At 48.1% G+C, this 16,810-nt stretch overlaps 2 protein-coding genes across 3 annotated transcripts in view; one reads left to right on the forward strand and one right to left on the reverse strand.

Moving 5' to 3' along the window:
* The window catches only part of VKORC1 (vitamin K epoxide reductase complex subunit 1), a 502,856-nt gene that overhangs the window by 290,625 nt on the left and 195,421 nt on the right, over positions 1-16,810 (forward strand). The gene's annotated exons all lie outside the window — the stretch shown is intronic.
* The window catches only part of LOC126944175 (integrin alpha-M), an 80,827-nt gene that overhangs the window by 62,948 nt on the left and 1,069 nt on the right, over positions 1-16,810 (reverse strand). For both annotated transcript variants that reach the window (XM_050773444.1, XM_050773445.1), the window contains exons 2-11: positions 15,977-16,082; positions 11,607-11,710; positions 11,223-11,293; positions 10,957-11,074; positions 6,023-6,147; positions 5,115-5,260; positions 3,629-3,782; positions 1,430-1,580; positions 385-458; positions 77-206 (exon numbers count right to left, since the gene is read on the reverse strand). In XM_050773444.1, the coding sequence (XP_050629401.1) occupies positions 77-206; positions 385-458; positions 1,430-1,580; positions 3,629-3,782; positions 5,115-5,260; positions 6,023-6,147; positions 10,957-11,074; positions 11,223-11,293; positions 11,607-11,710; positions 15,977-16,082 (1,179 nt within the window). The remainder of the gene's footprint in view (positions 1-76; positions 207-384; positions 459-1,429; positions 1,581-3,628; positions 3,783-5,114; positions 5,261-6,022; positions 6,148-10,956; positions 11,075-11,222; positions 11,294-11,606; positions 11,711-15,976; positions 16,083-16,810) is intronic.

A 16,810-nucleotide genomic window follows, 5' to 3' on the forward strand; every position in this document is an offset into this window, starting at 1 on the left:
ACCCAGACATCTATGCTAGTTGACTTATGCCAAATCCTGACCCCTTCTTAGAGCAACCCTTGCCCTCCCCACTTACCCAAGTAAGCATCATTCATGTCTGAATCCACTCTGGTCATGTTGATGAAGGTGCTTTTCTCATTTGATGTATATAGAAAGGCTCCACCAGCCCAGTCATAGCTCCCCACAGTGCTCAGCAAGGGGCCGTTCTGGGAAAGAGGTAGAACAGGGTTGATGAGGAAGGAAGAAGGGACCACCGCTGCCCCTCACAGAGCTACCTCCCAAGTACCTATCACAGAGAAGAGTCCCCAAACTCCTGCATCTCTCCTATCTCTTCTTTTTGCTACCCCCTGCCCCACCCCCGCAATTTAATGAAGGGCCACTTACAGACGTGATGGCAGCACTGAAGCCTTCCTGAGACATCTCATGCTCAAAGGAGCTGGCACTTCCTGTCTGAGTACCTGTGAAGAGGAGAACTTTCTACATTAAAGAAAGCAGAAGGCTGGGCACGGTGGCTCACGCCTATAATGGAAGGCTGAGATGGGCAGATCACTTGAGGTCAGGAGTTAGAGACCAGTCTGGCCAATATGTTGAAACCCCGTCTCTACTAAAAATACAAAAATTAACTGGGCGTGGTGGTATGCGCCCGTAATCCCAGCTATTCGGGAGGCAGTGGCAGGAGAATCACTTGAAGCTGGGAGGCAGAGGTTGCGGTGAGCCGAGATCGCACCACTCCACTGCAGCCTGGGCAATAGACCAAGACTCAGTCTCTAAAAAAAGAAAAAGAAAAGAAAAGAAAGCAGAAGAACCTAGAATAGGTACTGAAAACCCAAATGCTCTGGTGGCCAGACAAAAGGAGACTCCGACGGGATCTGTGTCAAGCTGGACAGCATATGTCCCTCTTAGAAGGGTGACAGCCATTCACCTCCAGCCACTTCCTGCCAAGTGGGAATGCTGTCTTCAAGGTCTTCAAAGTGTCTAATCTTCCAGTTTTTCAAGATAAACCATAAACCCAGACTGTATATGAAATCCCCCAATTTCTAAATTCCTTTTATTCAACAAACATTTATTGAGCACCTTCTGAGTACCAGGCACTATTCTAGGCAATTGGGATATAATAGTGAACCAAACAGACGACTGCTGGCAACACATCCAAATTTCTCTGTTAAAATACTGGGTGGGATTTGACTCCCCCATACTCCAATTTACCAGCCTATAGCCAAGATTTGCAAAATTAGAGGTAAAAGTATGGATTCTTTGACTTCAAAGGAATTAACCAAGTGAGGCTGGGACTGAGAGCTGAAGGAAGTGGAGAGAGTTGATGCTGGGGGATACCAAGGGTTAGGAAGGTCTGGATTCTAGAGGGGACTATGTGTTCTGGGGTGGGAGGCTGCCTAAGGAGCTGCTCTGGGAACACAGATGCCTGACTCACCCTCGATCGCAAAGATCTTCTCCTGAAGCTGCTTCTGAATGGTCTTCAGAGCCTCAAAGTTATTCACCTGGAACACGTGATCACGAGGTGGCTTGGATGCGATGGTATTAAGCTCTTGGCGGGATTTCGAACTGCGGAAGGCATCTCCCACCTGTTACCAAGGAACAGAGGCCAAGCCATGATCTGAGGGTAGCAGTATCATCTGACAAAGACAATTCTGCAGGAAACTAGTGTGAACCATTATTCATCAAGTGAGGAAATGCATCAGAAGGTCCCTGAGACAGGGTTGCCAGGTATAGTTGGGCAGGTTGTACACTGCACAAGGCACTGTGCTAAGGAAGCAAGTTGGGGCAGAAACCCAGCTGCTGATCCATGTGCTGTGGCCACGTCTCCTGGTGTGGAGCTGACCCCGCCTAGAGGAAGGTGAGGCTTTGTCTTTATATGAAGGTATTTCCTACAGGCCAAGGCACGTATCCATGGTTATATCGCTTTCTGTGTCACACACGTGCTGTCGTAGTTTGATTACACTGATGATCTTGACTCCTTGCCTCTTCCTGTACCCAGGCCTTTTTCCCTAGCGCTCTGCTGTGCCCTCCTGCTCTTGGTGGAGTCATCTGCCCACTTCATTACCTCTGGGCTCAGGCATGAGTCTTGCTTTAGCCCATTGTATATAGAGCACCCTTGACATAACTAACTCCATCTTAGAAAAAGGCTGCATTGCATATTTCACAGGGCACTTTGCCAACAAGGATAAGGTTGTTTTAAACAAATTTTTTAAATAGGCCAAGTACGGTGGCTTATTCCTATAATCACACACTTTGGAAGGCCGAGGCGGTCGGATCACTTGAGGTCAGAAGTTCAAGATCAACCTGGTCAACGCAGTGAAACCGCATCTCTACCAAGAATACAAAAAAAAAAAAAAAATTTGCTAGGCATGGTGGTGCATGTCTGTAGTCCCAGCTACTCAGGAGGCTGAGGCACAAGAATTGCTTGAACTCGGGAGGTGGAGGTTGCAGTGAACCAAGATCATGCCACTGCACCCCAGCCTGAGCGATAGAGCGAGACTCAGTCTCAAAATAAATAAATAAATAAATAAACAAACAGATAAATAAATACATAAAATAAACAAATAAAGACTACATCCAACCAGATAAGGACACAAACAAGCACATTCTTCCCTGTCTGTTCTCACCAGAGGGCTCTGTGACTAGAAGAAATCTAGCCTTCAGCAGTTCAAAGCAGCCGTTGGAACTCACACCTCGCAGTCGCTTGTGATGAGAGCCTGGCATTTGCCGCCGAGGACTCTGCTGCATCAAAGATTCTGCCTTGCAAGATTAATGTGACTAGGACCCTTGGGCCCAGACCAGGAGTCCTTTTCATTCATCCTATCTCCTCTTTCTTTTTCTTCTAATGTCAAACGTTACTTTGTTTGCTGTGGAATGTTCAACCTATAACTTTTATATATTGATTAAGTATACTATTATATACAGTTTGCAGTATTGACTGATTCGTGGGTGGCTTGAGCCAGAGTGTCCGAGTGAACAGGATGCACTAAGGAGAACTGCCTCCTTGGGAATTCCATGCAGCTCGTGGCATTTGTGATTGAAATAGGATCAACGAAAGCCTGATGTTGCAGAAAGACACCAACCTGCATGGACCTAGTTATCTCTAACCTTGCACCGCTCATGACACCCATGGATGTTATCAAACATGATGCAGAGGCATGAAAAAGCACTTGCAACATCTCCACTGTTCTCTTGCTCCCGTTTTCACCATGAGGACATGCCCAGGCTAGCCCTGGAGAATGAGAGCCAGGTTGCCAAAGGGCCAAGTCACCCTAGTGGTTCCACCCAAGGCCATCAGGTCCAGCAGATGACATAGCTGGCAACCCTCAGAAGCAGAGAGAGCCTGGCCAAGATCAGCAGAGCAGCCTGCCAACCTGCAGCTAATGGCTGAGGAAGGCTATTGAAACCAGAACTCTTGGCCAGCTGACCCACAGGCTTACTTATTATTTTAAGCTGCTGAATTTTGGGATAGTTTATTACACAGCATTGATGTGGCAACAGATAGCTGATATGGTGTATATGAGCTAGCAAGAGCTCTCATGTCACTTTGATTTTATTAATATTTGCAAATTGGAGGATGGAGCCACATAGAAACCCTCCACAGAAGCATCACCCTGAGAGCGGCATTCCATACCCCAATGACGTAGCGAATGACTCCCTCTCTGTCTGCCTCAGGAATCACGTCCTCATATCCCAATGGATCGCCAAACTTTTCTCCATCTGTGATGACAACTAGGATCTTACGGGCATTCTTTCGGGCTCCCTGGTTGACGTTAAACAGTTCTCGTCTGTGCAGGAAAGAGGAGGGACAAAGTCAAATGCAAGCAGATGACATGCTAATTTTTTTTTTTTTTTTTTTTAAGAAATAGACACTCACTCTGTTGTCCAGGCTGGAGTGCAGAGACACAATCATAGCTCACTGCAGACTTGGACTCCTGGGTTCAAGCGATTCTCCTGCCTCAGCCTCCTGAGTAGCTGGGACTACAGGCATGTACCACCACACCTGGTTTATTTTTTTATCTTTTTAGAGATAGAGTCTCACTATGTTGCCAATTGGTCTCGAACTCTTGGACTCGTGTGATCCTCCCACCTCAGCCTCCCAAAGTGCTGACATTACAGGTGTGAGCCCCCACACCTAGCCAGAGATGCTATTAACGTCAGAAAGGAAATGTCAGCAGAGTCCCAGACACAGATACAGCTGGGTGAGGCCTCGGAGGGGCTCCGTCTCCCCTGAGACTTAGCACTGAGATGCAACTGCCCCAGGACCTGGAAAAGCAGCAGGGAAGGGAAAGGAAGCCTTCACGGTTTTTGTTTTTATACTTTCGCATAATTTGGGGTTTTCAACTGGGTATTATTACTTTTGAATTTTAAAAAATATATATATTTATGGCTGACGCCTGTAATCCCAGCACTATGGGAGGCCAAGTCAGGTGAATCATCTGAGGTCAGGAGTTCAAGACCAGCCTCGTCAACATGGAGAAACCCCGTCTCTACTAAAAATACAAAAATTAGCTGATGGTGGTGGTGAGCGCCTGTAATCCCAGCTACTCGGGAGGCTGAGGCAGGAGAATTGCTTGAACCCAGGAGGTAGAAGTTGCACTGAGCGGAGATCAGGCCACTGCACTCCAGCCTGCTCTGTCTCAAAAAATAAATAAATAAATAAATAAATATATGTATATATACACTTAATTGGCCTTCAGGAAACCTCTCCCAGAGCACTGCACCAGCTCCCCAGCCCCTCTAGGACGCTACAGTGCTTCTTATACTTCTGTCCCAACCCCATCCTTGCCTCTACACACACCCCAGAATCAGAGCGAACTTCCCAAAATGAGACATGGTGATGTCTCACCACAGGTTGTAAAGCCGCCTTTGGTTCCCTGGCCTGAGCCGATCTTTCTAGCCTCCCTCCAGACACTTTTTCTCACTTCCCCACTCCACTCCCACTTTTCACTCAACGACTTGTCCTTTGATGAATACACCACGCACAGCCCCTCCTCCCCACCTCTGCCCGTGGGGGAGCATCCTCTACTACCCTTGTCTGAACGGCTCCCTTCATCCATCAAAGCCCAACTAAAAGTGTCTCCTCCTCCCTCCATCCTAAGCGAAAAGGGGAAGCTTACACCACTTTGCGGATGGCCGTGGCCGTGTGTGTCCGCCCATACAGCTGCGTTATTGAGTTCACCAGTGATCTCGGGTTAGGTTTGCGCTGGAACTCTTCGAAGGTAAAGTGAGTCCAGAATTCTTCGGAGTACTGCATCAAAGAGAACTGCGGAGGGGGTGGCTGGTGTGATGCTGGAGAAGGTGCCCCCACCTCTCAGACATCTCCCAGCAAGCTCCACAAAGATCTTAAACACTCCAGTCTCCAAATTCCTCCTCTGCACTGCCCCTAATCCCCTGCCTCACCAGGACAGAGAGCTGCCAGCAGCTCCCATCTCTCCTCAATACTAGAAGACGGCCAGCGGCCAGGAGCAGTGGCTCACACCTGTAATCCCAGCACTTTGGGAGGCCGAGGCAGGTGGATCACCTGGGGTCAGGAGGTCAAGACCAGCCTGGCCAAAATGGTGAAACCTCATCTCTACTAAAAATACAAAAACTAGCCAGGCATGGTGGCACGCGCCTGTAATCCCCGCTACTCGGGAGGCTGAGGCAAGAGAATTGCTTGAACCCGGGAGGCGGAGGTTGCAGTGAGCCAAGATTGCGCCGCTGCACTCTAGCCTGAGAGACAGAGCAAGACTCTGTCTCAAAAAAATAAGAAATAAAAATGAAAATAGAACTCAGCCAGCAATGACATGTGGGCTCCATCTGCCATGCCAACCCTTAACAATTAGAGCTGCCCGCTTTATAAAAGGCGAAAGAATGCTGAGACTGCATCCAACGGAGCAGAAAAGAGACTCAGGAAGGCAAACCACAATCGACTGTCAATTTGGCAATGTCTGCAGTTGAACTGGGAGGAGAACGTGGTGGCCCGGTTGCCATGTATCTTCCAGCCCTGTGTGAGCTCTTCCCTAACCTACCCATGGGCCCTCACCAAGGTTTTGGACTTTTTTAATTGCTCCATCATGATCGAGACAAAATCCTTCATCTGCTGAAATTCACGTGGGTTGATGCTACCAGAGCCGTCAATCAAGAAGGCGATGTCCTGTTCAGGACACCCTGAGGAAGGGGAAAAAGAGTATGAATCAAGTAATTTGACACTTGGTGTTTTGGGCTTTTTTGTATGTCAGTTCTCTGCTGAACAATGAGGATATGGGACCCCGTCTCTATAAAATATATGTTATATAATATATATAAACATATATATTATAGAGATGGGGTCTCTATAAAATATATATGTATTTTATAACATATATACATATATGTTAAAAATTAGCCGGGCACAGTGGCACATGCCTGTAGTCCCAGTTCCTCAGGAGGCTGAGGGTGGGGGATCATTTCAGCCCAAAAGGTTGAGGCTGCAGTGAGCTCTGATCACGCCATTGCACTCCAGCCTGGGCCACAGAGAAAGACCTTGTCTCTAAAAAATAAATAAGTAAGTAAACAAACAAGGGCAAAGTAGTATGGAAAATTTTCATTAATTCTGCCCAAGGGAATCAGGGAATGTGGTGATGTTTGACTGGATCTTGAAGAACAGGAAATAACTTGCCAGCTGGGCACAGTGGCTCGCACCTGTAATCCCAGCACTTTGGGAGGCTGAGGTAGGTGAATCACTTGAGATCAGGAATTCGAGACCAGCCTGGCTGACATGGTGAAACCCCATCTCTATTAAAAATACAAAAAGTTGCTGAGATCGCACCACTGCACTCCAGCCTGGGTCACAGAGCAAGACAAGAAAGAAAGAAAAGAAAGAAGAAAGAAAAGAAAAAAGAAAGGAAGAAAGGAAGAAGGAAGGAAGGAAGGAAGGAAGGAAGGAAGGAAGGAAGGAAGGAAGGAAGGAAGGAAGGAAGGATTGATTTGCCAGATATATAAAAGGAATAGATTCTAGAAAAGAGAATGGCACACACACATAAAGCGATGTGGAATGTGCTCCTCTGCCTTCTGCCCCATCCCCAAATCCACTTTCTACCCATTGCCACTCAGCTCTGTGGCCTGGGAGGTCAACCTGCAGGGACCCCATCACCAGGACTCTGTTGCCCTCTGGATTCCCATTGGATTTGGTGGATGAGGGGGCTCAACAGAAGACTGGAGGGAGGAGGACAGTGAGGTCCGGGTGTTCTCCCATTGAGGTTGCTTGGGCACAGCTATGTCCTTCACAAAAGACCAACTGTTCCTCAGAAGGAGGCCAGCCCCACATGACTCTCTCCGGACCCTGGTGAGCTCTCCCTATAAGCCCCTCAACCCTATAAGCCCAGGGGTGAAACCCTATAAGCCCAGGGGTGAAAATAGACCTGCTTGCCCAAGGCTTGCAAAGTCCCTGATGGCTCCCTTAGATCTCTCACAGTTTTATAATTATTCCCTTTATAAATAAACCCCCCTCTTTGTAAATAAATCTTACTGAAACTGCCTTTGCAAAATTATGGCGGAGACAGTGAAAGAGATCTAACCTAACCGACTCCATCTTGCTTCTAACCTCCAAGCTGTCCTTGTTCATTCCTGGGTGTAGGCTGAACTAACTTTGGGAGAAACTTAGTTTATAGTTTATAGTTTAAACAAAGATCGTAACAGCTCTTTTCCAAAGCAGACCTCCTTCTTGCCTGGGGACTAGATTGCCTTTGTAGGACTAACATTAGTCACAAGATTAGAAATTATGGTTTAGGAGTCATGCAGCTGGAGGGTACAAGATTCTGACCCTCCCTAAACTGCTCCTAAAATCAGCACTTGAGATATTTTGCAGACCTTGCACTTGACGGATCAGCTGGCACTGCCCAGATCAATAAACTGGCTCATCTGATCTTGTGGCCCCCACCCAGGAACCGACTGAACCCAAGAAGACAGCTCCGACTCCTGATGATTTCATCCCTGACCAATCAGTACTCCCGGCTTGCTGGGTCCCCCCACCCACCAAGTTATCCTTAAAAACTCGGCTCCCCAAATGTCAGGGAGATTGATTTGAGTTGATAATAAAACTCTGGTCCCCTGCACAGCCGGCTCTGTGTGAATTACTCTTTCTCTATTGCAATTCTGCTGTCTTGATGAATCGGCTCTGTCTAGGCAGCAGGCAAGGAGAACCCCTTGGGCAGTTACATTACTGGAATGTGCTTTTGGTCCCAGCTGAGACTCCTACTGATACATGGGACAAGGGCCTCAAAAGGATTCTGGCAGAATCCAGGAATGCCGTTCGATGGAAACAGCACTACAGGGGCAAACGTATGTGACGGCAATGGAAACCCAGTGGTGGCATCAAGCAAAGAACAGCGGGCAAGGGCCTCTCTACTCCAATAAGGAGTTTGACTTTATCTGTAGGCAATGGGGAGCCACGGAAGGTTCTTAGAAAAGGAAGTGAGATTATTTGTTTTGTATTTCAGAAAGACTGGCAGGGCACAGTGGCTCATGCCTGTAACTCCAGCACTTTGGGAGGCCTCCTGAATAATTAAGACCACAAGCACACGCCACCATATCTGGCTAATTTTTTTTTTTTTTTTTTTTTTTTTTTTTTTTTTTTTGTAGAGATGGTGTCTCATTATGTTGTCTAGGCTGATATCAAACTCCCGGCCTCAAACAATGCTCCTAACCTGACCTCCCGAAGTGCTGGGATTACAGGTGTGAGCTACCACACCCTTTCGAATTTTGAACCAAGTGTATGTGTTATATATTTTTTAATAAATGAAAACATTTTTAAAGAAGTAGTCTTGAACCCTGAGAGTGAGGTCTAAAGAGGCAGAGGTGTTAGCTGAAGCCACAGAACTGGGTGATTTCAGGAAAGAGGAACACGTGGGTGAAAAGAGAACCCGGAACCCAGTGCCCCTAGGTGGAGAGGGAGGTGGAGGCCAGCCAGGGGTGAAGAGAATGCACTCAGGAAGTTTGGGTGGTGAGGGTGGGGAGAGATGGCAGGAGATGAGGAGGAGATTAGAAGACAGAAGATCATTTTCATGGCTATCAATTGTGGTGGTTGATCGTTATTCAGATACAGGTAGAATGAGAATGTTTACAGCCAGAGGAAGGGAGAAGTTAAATGTCCTAGAGAGAAAACAAGTGATTCAAGAGATGCTGGGCCAGGCACAGTGGCTCACACCTGTGATCCCAGCACTGTGGGAGGCTGAGATGGGAAGATCTCTTGAGACCAGGAATTTGAGACCAGCCTGGGCAACAAGGTGAAACCCCATCTCTACAAAAAATACAAAAATCAGTATATGCACACCTGTGATCCCAGATACTCCGGAGGCTGAGGCACAAGAATTTCTTGAGCCTGAGAGGCAGAGGCTGCAGTGAGCTGAGATTGTGCCACTGCACTCCAGCTTGGGTGACAGAGCGAGACCCTGTCTCAAAAAGAAAAAGGAAAGAAAAAGAAAAAAGGAAGACAGGTGATCACCTTAGTTGGTACATGAGAGACTCTCAAAAGTCCAGATGGAAGAATTTAGTCATGAAACGGAGGAGAGACAGGTCTTCCTCTAAAACCAGTGAGTCACTGCCAGGAGTGCTGTCATTATGGAAATTTGAGGAAAAGGAGAAAGTGCAATGTTATAGCTCTTTCCGAATTTGTCTAACAAATTCCAGTGAAGACTGGAAAACCGTTTATTAAGATAAAATAAGAGAAGGGGAAAGTGGAGGGAGTCCATGCCTGAAGCTTTTGTTTTCTCTGTGGAGGAAGGAGGATTATCTGTGGAGGGTGAAGTATAGAGGAACAGGGCTTGAGAAAGAAAAAAAAGAAAAACATGCAAGGGAGAAACATTCGCCTATGGTGCCAGAATCAACATGAAGACAAGCAAAAAGATGGCAGAGCCATTGAACAAAGCAGTGGGAAAAAGCAACTGGAAAGATCCATGCACCCTGACCAGGCACAGTGGCTCATGCCCACCACTCATTCCCTGGCTCATTCCCAGCACTTTGGGAAGCCGAGGTGGGCAGATCACCAGAGCTCAGGAGTTCAAGACCGGCCTGGCCAACATGGTGAAATCCCATCTCTGCTAAAAATACAAAAATTAGGCGGGCGTGGTGGCAGGCACCTGTAATCCCAGCTACTTGGGAAGATGGAGCAGGAGAATCGCTTGAACCCTGGAGGCAGAGGTTGCAGTGAGCTGAGATAGTGCCACTGCACTCCAACCTGGGTGACAGAGCGAGATTCTGCTTCAAAAAAAAAAAAAAAAAAAGGTCCATACAGTCGTTCAGAATCTCAATCAATGGAGGTTTGGGGAACAGGGGTCTGGAAGGCAGCCCCTCAAGATGGTTCCCAAGATTCCCACCTCCTGCCAATGACACCTTGCGCCATTCCCTCCTCTGCAGTGTGACCTGGACTTATTTTTTAAAGACAGGGTCTTGCTCTGTCAGCCAGGTTGGAGTACAATGGTGCAATCATAGCTTACTGCAGCTTCAACTTCCCAGGCTCGAGTGATCCTCCTGAGTAGCTGGAACTGCGGGTGTGTGCCACCACACCTAGCTATTTTTTTTTTTTTTTTTTTGTAGAGACAGGAGTCTCCCTATGTTGTCCAGGCTTGTCTTGAACTCCTGGCCTCAAGCAATCTTCCCACGTTGGCCTCCAAATAGCTAAGACTACAGGTGGTCATCACCACACTCAGCTAATTTTTTTTCTTTTTTTTTAGAGACAGGGTCTCGCTACATTGCCCGGGCTGATCTCAAACTCCTGGGCTCCCAAAGTGTTGGGATTGCAGGTGTGAGCCACTGTGCCTAGCCAAGGAGTTTTCCTAAAGTACAAGACCCTAGCACCTCCTTAGCCTCCCTCTCCAATGGGACCCACTTCCCCTACCCTTCTGCACCCAGAGCCCAGACCTTGAGCAGATGTCACCTCAGTCCTGCCCCCTCCCCTGGTCTTTTGCTGCCCATCTGTTCCCTCTGCCAAATGCAACGCACCTCGGAGGGTCCCCGGGAACTTCTGGGGCTGCTGCCGTAGGTTGGATCCAAACAGGAAGCAGAGCCCTTTCACATACGTGTTCTCACTGCAAGTCTGGTGCATGGTGGGGCCACAGGCCTAGGGGGCAGGAGCCAGTGGAAGGGGCTGCCCCTGCTTCCTGTCCTTGTACCCCAGCACCTCCACCCTCCACAAGACCCCCTGCCCCACCATGCATGGGCCCCCAAACACCCCCATTAGGATGCTCCTCTGATCCAGGGCCACTCACCAGCAGCTGGGGGGGGCTGGTGGTGGCTGCCAGGGACAGGCCCAGGGACATGTTCACAGCCTCCTCGGGGACTGCGGGGACAGATATGGGCAAGGTCACCCTCGGGGGGGACAGAGAAGCCTGTGGAAGAGCTGGGCAGGGATCACCTCCATGCGGGAGACAAGGAGGTCTGACAGTGAAGGGGGATCCTAGATCTTGGGAAAGAAAGGAACATGGAGGGATTGCCTGGGGTTGTCTAGGGGAGAGACTGCAGGCAGAGGAGAGGGTAGGGGGGCACACACCTGTGCCCCCACCACAGATCCTCCAGCACACAGGAGTGCCTGGCAAGTCCCTTTGTGTTCACAGGGGGAATCCCAGTACTGGCCCGGCGGGGCGGTGACTCACTCTGCAGGCGGATGGGCTCGCATGAGCCTATGCTGTAATCACACTGGTAGAGGCTGCCCGTTTGGTTGGCAGCCACTATCTCCTGGGGGGCTCCAACCACCACCCTGTGGGGAGAAGTGGAAATAGAGAAAACTCCGACATGTGGGGAGAGAAGGAGACCACAGAAGAAGTTCTGCCACCCAGAGGAAGGTGGGGGCCCATACCCAGATTCCTGAATTCCCATGACTAGGAGGAAGAATTAGTAAAGAAAAAAACTGGGAAAATGTTAAGACTCAGAATGAGAAAAGGTCTTCCTAAGAATGACACAAAAACCAGAAGTCATGTAAAAATAGGGCCAGGCGCAGTGGCTCATGCTTGTAATCCCAGCACGAGGGGAGCGGACGGCCTGAGCTCAGGAGTTCAAGATCAGCCTGGGCAACATGGTGAAACTCCGTCTCTACTAAAAATACAAAAAATTAGCCAGGTGTGGTGGTGCGTACCTGTAATCCCAGCTAAACGGGAGGCTGAGGCAAGAGAATTGCTTGAACCCAGGAGGCAGAGGTTGCAGTGAGCCGAAATAGCACCACTGCACTCCAGCCTGGGTGACAGGGCAAGACTCTGTCCCAAAAAATAAATGAATAAATTTTAAAAGTAAAAATAGGTCAATTCAAGCTGGGCACCATGGCTCATGCCTGTAATCCCAGCAACTTGGGTGGTTGAGGTGGGAGCATCACTTGAGGCCAGGAGTTTGAAACTAGCCTGAGTAACATAGCGAGACCCCATCTCTACAAAAAGGTTTTTAAAAATTAGCTAGGTGTGGTGGTACACACCTGCAGTCCCAGGACAACTTTTTTTTTTTCTTTTTTTTCTTTTTTGAGACAGGGTCTCACCCTGTTGCCCAAGATGGAGTCCAGTGGCATAATCATAGTTCACTGCAGCCTCTGCCTCCTGGGCTCAAGTAATCCTCCCACCTCAGTCTCCCAAAGTGCTGGAATTACAGGCATGAGCCACTGGACCCGGCCCACACAGTCATTTCATTTATTTTTATTTTTATTTATTTTCTTTCTTTGAGACAGATTTTCACTCCATCACCCAGGCTGGAGTACAGTGATGTGATCTCGGCTCACTGCTGCAACCTCCGCCTCCCGGGTTCAAGCGTTTCTCCTGTCTCAGCATCCTGAGTAGCTGGGATTACAGGTGTGTGCCACCATGGTTGGCTAATTTGTGTATTTTTAGTAGATATAAGGTTTCGCTATGTTGGCCAGGCTGGTCTTGAACTCCTGGCTTCAAGCGACCAGCCCAGCTCGGCCTCCCAAAATGCTGGGATTACAGGCGTGAGCCACTGCGCCCGGCCTCCACACAGTCATTTTAAATAAATTTCTGGACCAGGCACGGTGGCTCATACATGTAATCCCTGCACTTCGGGAGGCCAAGGCGGGTGGATCATGAGGTCAGGAGATTGAGACCATACTGGCCAACATGGTGAAACCCCGTCTCTACTAAAAATACAAAAAATTAGTCAGGTGTGATGGCACGTGCCTGTAGTCCCAGCTACTCGGGAGGCTGAGGCAGGAGAATCGCTTGAACCCAGGAGGCGGAGGTTGCAGTGAGCTGAGATCACTCCACTGCACTCCAGCCTGGGCGACAGAGTGAGACTCTGTCTCAATAAATAAATAAATAAATAAATAAATAAATAAATAAATTTCTATATGTGATAAACTACCATAAGCATATTCGAAAGAAAAATACTGCACAAAGGAGAGAGATTCACAACTCATACCCCAGACTACTTTCTTCAGTGTACTCAAAGCTTGTACAAACTAGTAAAAAAAAAAAAAATTGAAAAATGGCCAACAGATAAGAAAAACATGTTCATGGCCAGGCGCGGTGGCTCAAGCCTGTAATCCCAGCACTTTGGGAGGCCGAGACGGGCGGATCACGAGGTCAGGAGATCGAGACCATCCTGGCTAACACGGTGAAACCCCGTCTCTAATAAAAAATACAAAAAAAAACTAGCCGGGCGAGGTGGCGGGCGCCTGTAGTCCCAGCTACTCGGGAGGCTGAGGCAGGAGAATGGCGTGAACCCGGGAGGCGGAGCTTGCAGTGAGCCGAGATCTGGCCATTGCACTCCAGCCTGGGTGACACAGCAAGACTCCGTCTCAAAAAAAAAAAAAGAAAGAAAAACATGTTCATAGAAAATACCTCTCTCATAAAAAAAAAGAAGCAATTTAAAGCTAAATTAAGATACCACTTCTCACCTACTCAATTTGCAGAGATCAGTAAGTTTGATAGCACACTGAGTTGACAAATGAGTGAGGGAGTATGAGGAAGTAGGTATTTTCATGAATTTCTGGTGTGAGTGTAAATTGTTGCCACTTCTGTAGAGGGTGATCTGGAAAAATCTATCAAAATTGCACGTGCTCATGCACCCCTGGATACCACAATCCCAGTCCTAGCCTTTACTTCCAAATAGGCTTGCACATGTGCAGAATGACAGCATTGTTCATAGAGCAAAAGTTTGGAAACAATCTAAATGTTCATTAACAAGAGATCTAATGTAATGTAAAAGGGGATTACAAGCCAAGTGCAGTGGCTCACGCCTGTAATCCCAGCACTTTGGGAGGCCAAGGCAGGTGGATCACCTGAGCTCAGGAGTTCAAGATCAACCTGGCCAACATGGTGAAACCCCATCTCTACAAAAATACAAAAATTAGCTGGGCGTGGTGGCAGGAAGCTGTAATCCCAGCTACTCAGGAGGCTGAGGCAGGAGAATTGCTTGAACCCAGGAGGCAGAAGTTGCAGTGAGCCAAGATCGTGCCACTGCACTCCAGCCTGGGCGACAGAGCGAGTCTCTAAAAAAAAAAAAAAAAAGTAAATTATAGTACCTCCAAATTTATGGCATGCAATGCAAGCATAACATGGAATTAATGGACTTATCTGGTCAAATCACCAGGCTGTATTATGGAAGATAAAGCAAAGAGCAGAGACCAGCCCCCTTCTTCTGGAAAGGTACTATCGCCTCCACAAATACTATTTCTGTAAAGGTAAATGTTTTAGGCTTCGGGTTGCATACAGTCTCTATCACAGCTCCTGGATTCTGCTATTACAGCTCAAAAGTGGCCATAGCCAGGCACAGTGGTTTACGCCTATCATCCCAGCAAGTTGGGAGGCCCAAGCAAGAGGATGACTTGAGGCCAGGAGTTTGAGACCAGATTGGGCAAGAGTGAGACCTCGTCTATACAAAAAAATCAAAAAATTAGCTAGGTGTGGTGGCACATGCCTGTAGTCCCAGCTACTCGGGAGGGTAAGGTGGGAGGATTGCTTGAGCCCAGGAGTTTGAGTCTACAGTGAGCTATGATTGCACCAGTGCACTGCAGGCTGAGTGACAGAGCAAGACCATGTCAGAAAGGAAAGAAATAAAGAAACGGAAGGAAGGAAGGAAGGAAGGAAGGAAGGAAGGAAGGAAGGAAGGAAGGAAGGAAGGAAGGAAGGAAGGAAGGAAGGAAGGAAGGAAAGGAGGGAGGGAGGGAAGGAAGAGAAGGGCTAGAGGGAAGGGAGGGAAGGAGGGAAAGAGGGAAGCAGGGAATGAGAGAGGGCGGGAGGAAGGTAGGAAGGAAGGGAGGGAGGGAGGCGGGGGTGCAATAAACAGTAAGTGACAAGTGAACGGGGTTGTTTTCAATAAAATTTATTCACAAAAATAGGCAGCAGCCTGCAGGCAGGCCTTAATTGCAGTACAATGTGTGCTACACATGGTGTGTTGGCTGAGGGAGGGACGTGTATGTGTTATGTACACACAGAGTCTCCCCAAAGCAACACACAAGAAACCATTCGTCAGGTCCCTCCTGGGAAGGGAACTGGGGGAAGGGAGTGAGGAAGAGAGTTTTACTCTTATACCCTTTTGCATCTTTTGAATTTAGAACACTGTAAATTCAAAAGATAAATTTATTGTATCTTTTGAATTGATTTATCTATTCAAAAATATCACTCTGGCCGGGCGCGGTGGCTCAAGCCTGTAATCCCAGCACTTTGGGAGGCCGAGACGGGCGGATCACGAGTTCAGGAGATCGAGACCATCCTGGCTAACACGGTGAAACCCCGTCTCTACTAAAATACAAAAAAAATTAGCCGGGCGAGGTGGCGGGCGCCTGTACTCCCAGCTACTCGGGAGGCTGAGGCAGGAGAATGGCGTGAACCCGGGAGGCGGGGCTTGCAGTGAGCTGAGATCCGGCCATTGCACTCCAGCCTGGGCAACAGAGCTAGACTCCGTCTCAAAAAAAAAAAAAAAAAAAAAAAAAAAAAAAAAATCACTCAATGAAATCGCTGATTTTTTTCAGGTATGTAAGTCTTGGAGAGAAAGCACTGAGAAAGGGGGCTCCATCTGAGGGTCTCACCTGGATCCCTGAAGCTGGACCACACTCTGCCCGAAGCCCTTTGCGTTCTCTTGGAAGGTCATTACGTTTTCGGTGTCCAGGTTGAACCCATGACATAAGGTCAAGGCTAAAGGGAGAATGGGGGAAGAGTGAAACAGAGGAAAGTAGCATGCCAGCCAGGGGCAGGGGCACACGTCTGTAGTCCTAGCACTTTAGAAGGCTGAGGCAGGAGGATCACTTGAGCCCAGGAAGTTGAGGCTGCAGTGAGCCCTGATTGTGCCACTGCACTCCAGCCTGGGCAACAGAGATACCCTATCTCAAAATAAAACACATACACACACACAAAAAAAAAATGATAATAATAATAATTTAAAAGAAAGCAATGGCTGGCCGTGGTGGCTCACGCTTGTTATCCCAATAATTTAAGAGGCTGATGTGGAAGCATCACCTGGGCTCAGGAGTTTAACACCAGCCTAGGCAATACAGTGAGACCCCCATCTCTACAAAAAATAAAAAATTAGCCAGGTGTAGTGGTACGTGCGTGTAGTCCCAGCTACTTAGGAGGCTGAGGTGGGAGGATTGCTTGAACCCAGGAGGTCAAGGCTGCAGTGAACCATGATCATGCCACTGCACTCCAGCCTGGGCAACAGAGCAAAACCCTGTATCAAAAAAAAAAAAAAAAAAAAAAAAAAAAGAGAGATAGCAGCATATCTTCCTGCTCCATTCCCCTTCCCGTCCATTCGGTCACCCTAACTAACCCAGCATCCAGATGTCTGCCTCCCAGGTACAACTCTGATAGCCTGGGGCAGGGATTAGCACACTTTTTCTATAACAGCCAGATAGTAAATTTTAGGT

The sequence above is a fragment of the Macaca thibetana genome, chromosome 20 (assembly GCF_024542745.1).
Source record: "Macaca thibetana thibetana isolate TM-01 chromosome 20, ASM2454274v1, whole genome shotgun sequence".
NCBI classification, from domain to species: domain Eukaryota; kingdom Metazoa; phylum Chordata; class Mammalia; order Primates; family Cercopithecidae; genus Macaca; species Macaca thibetana.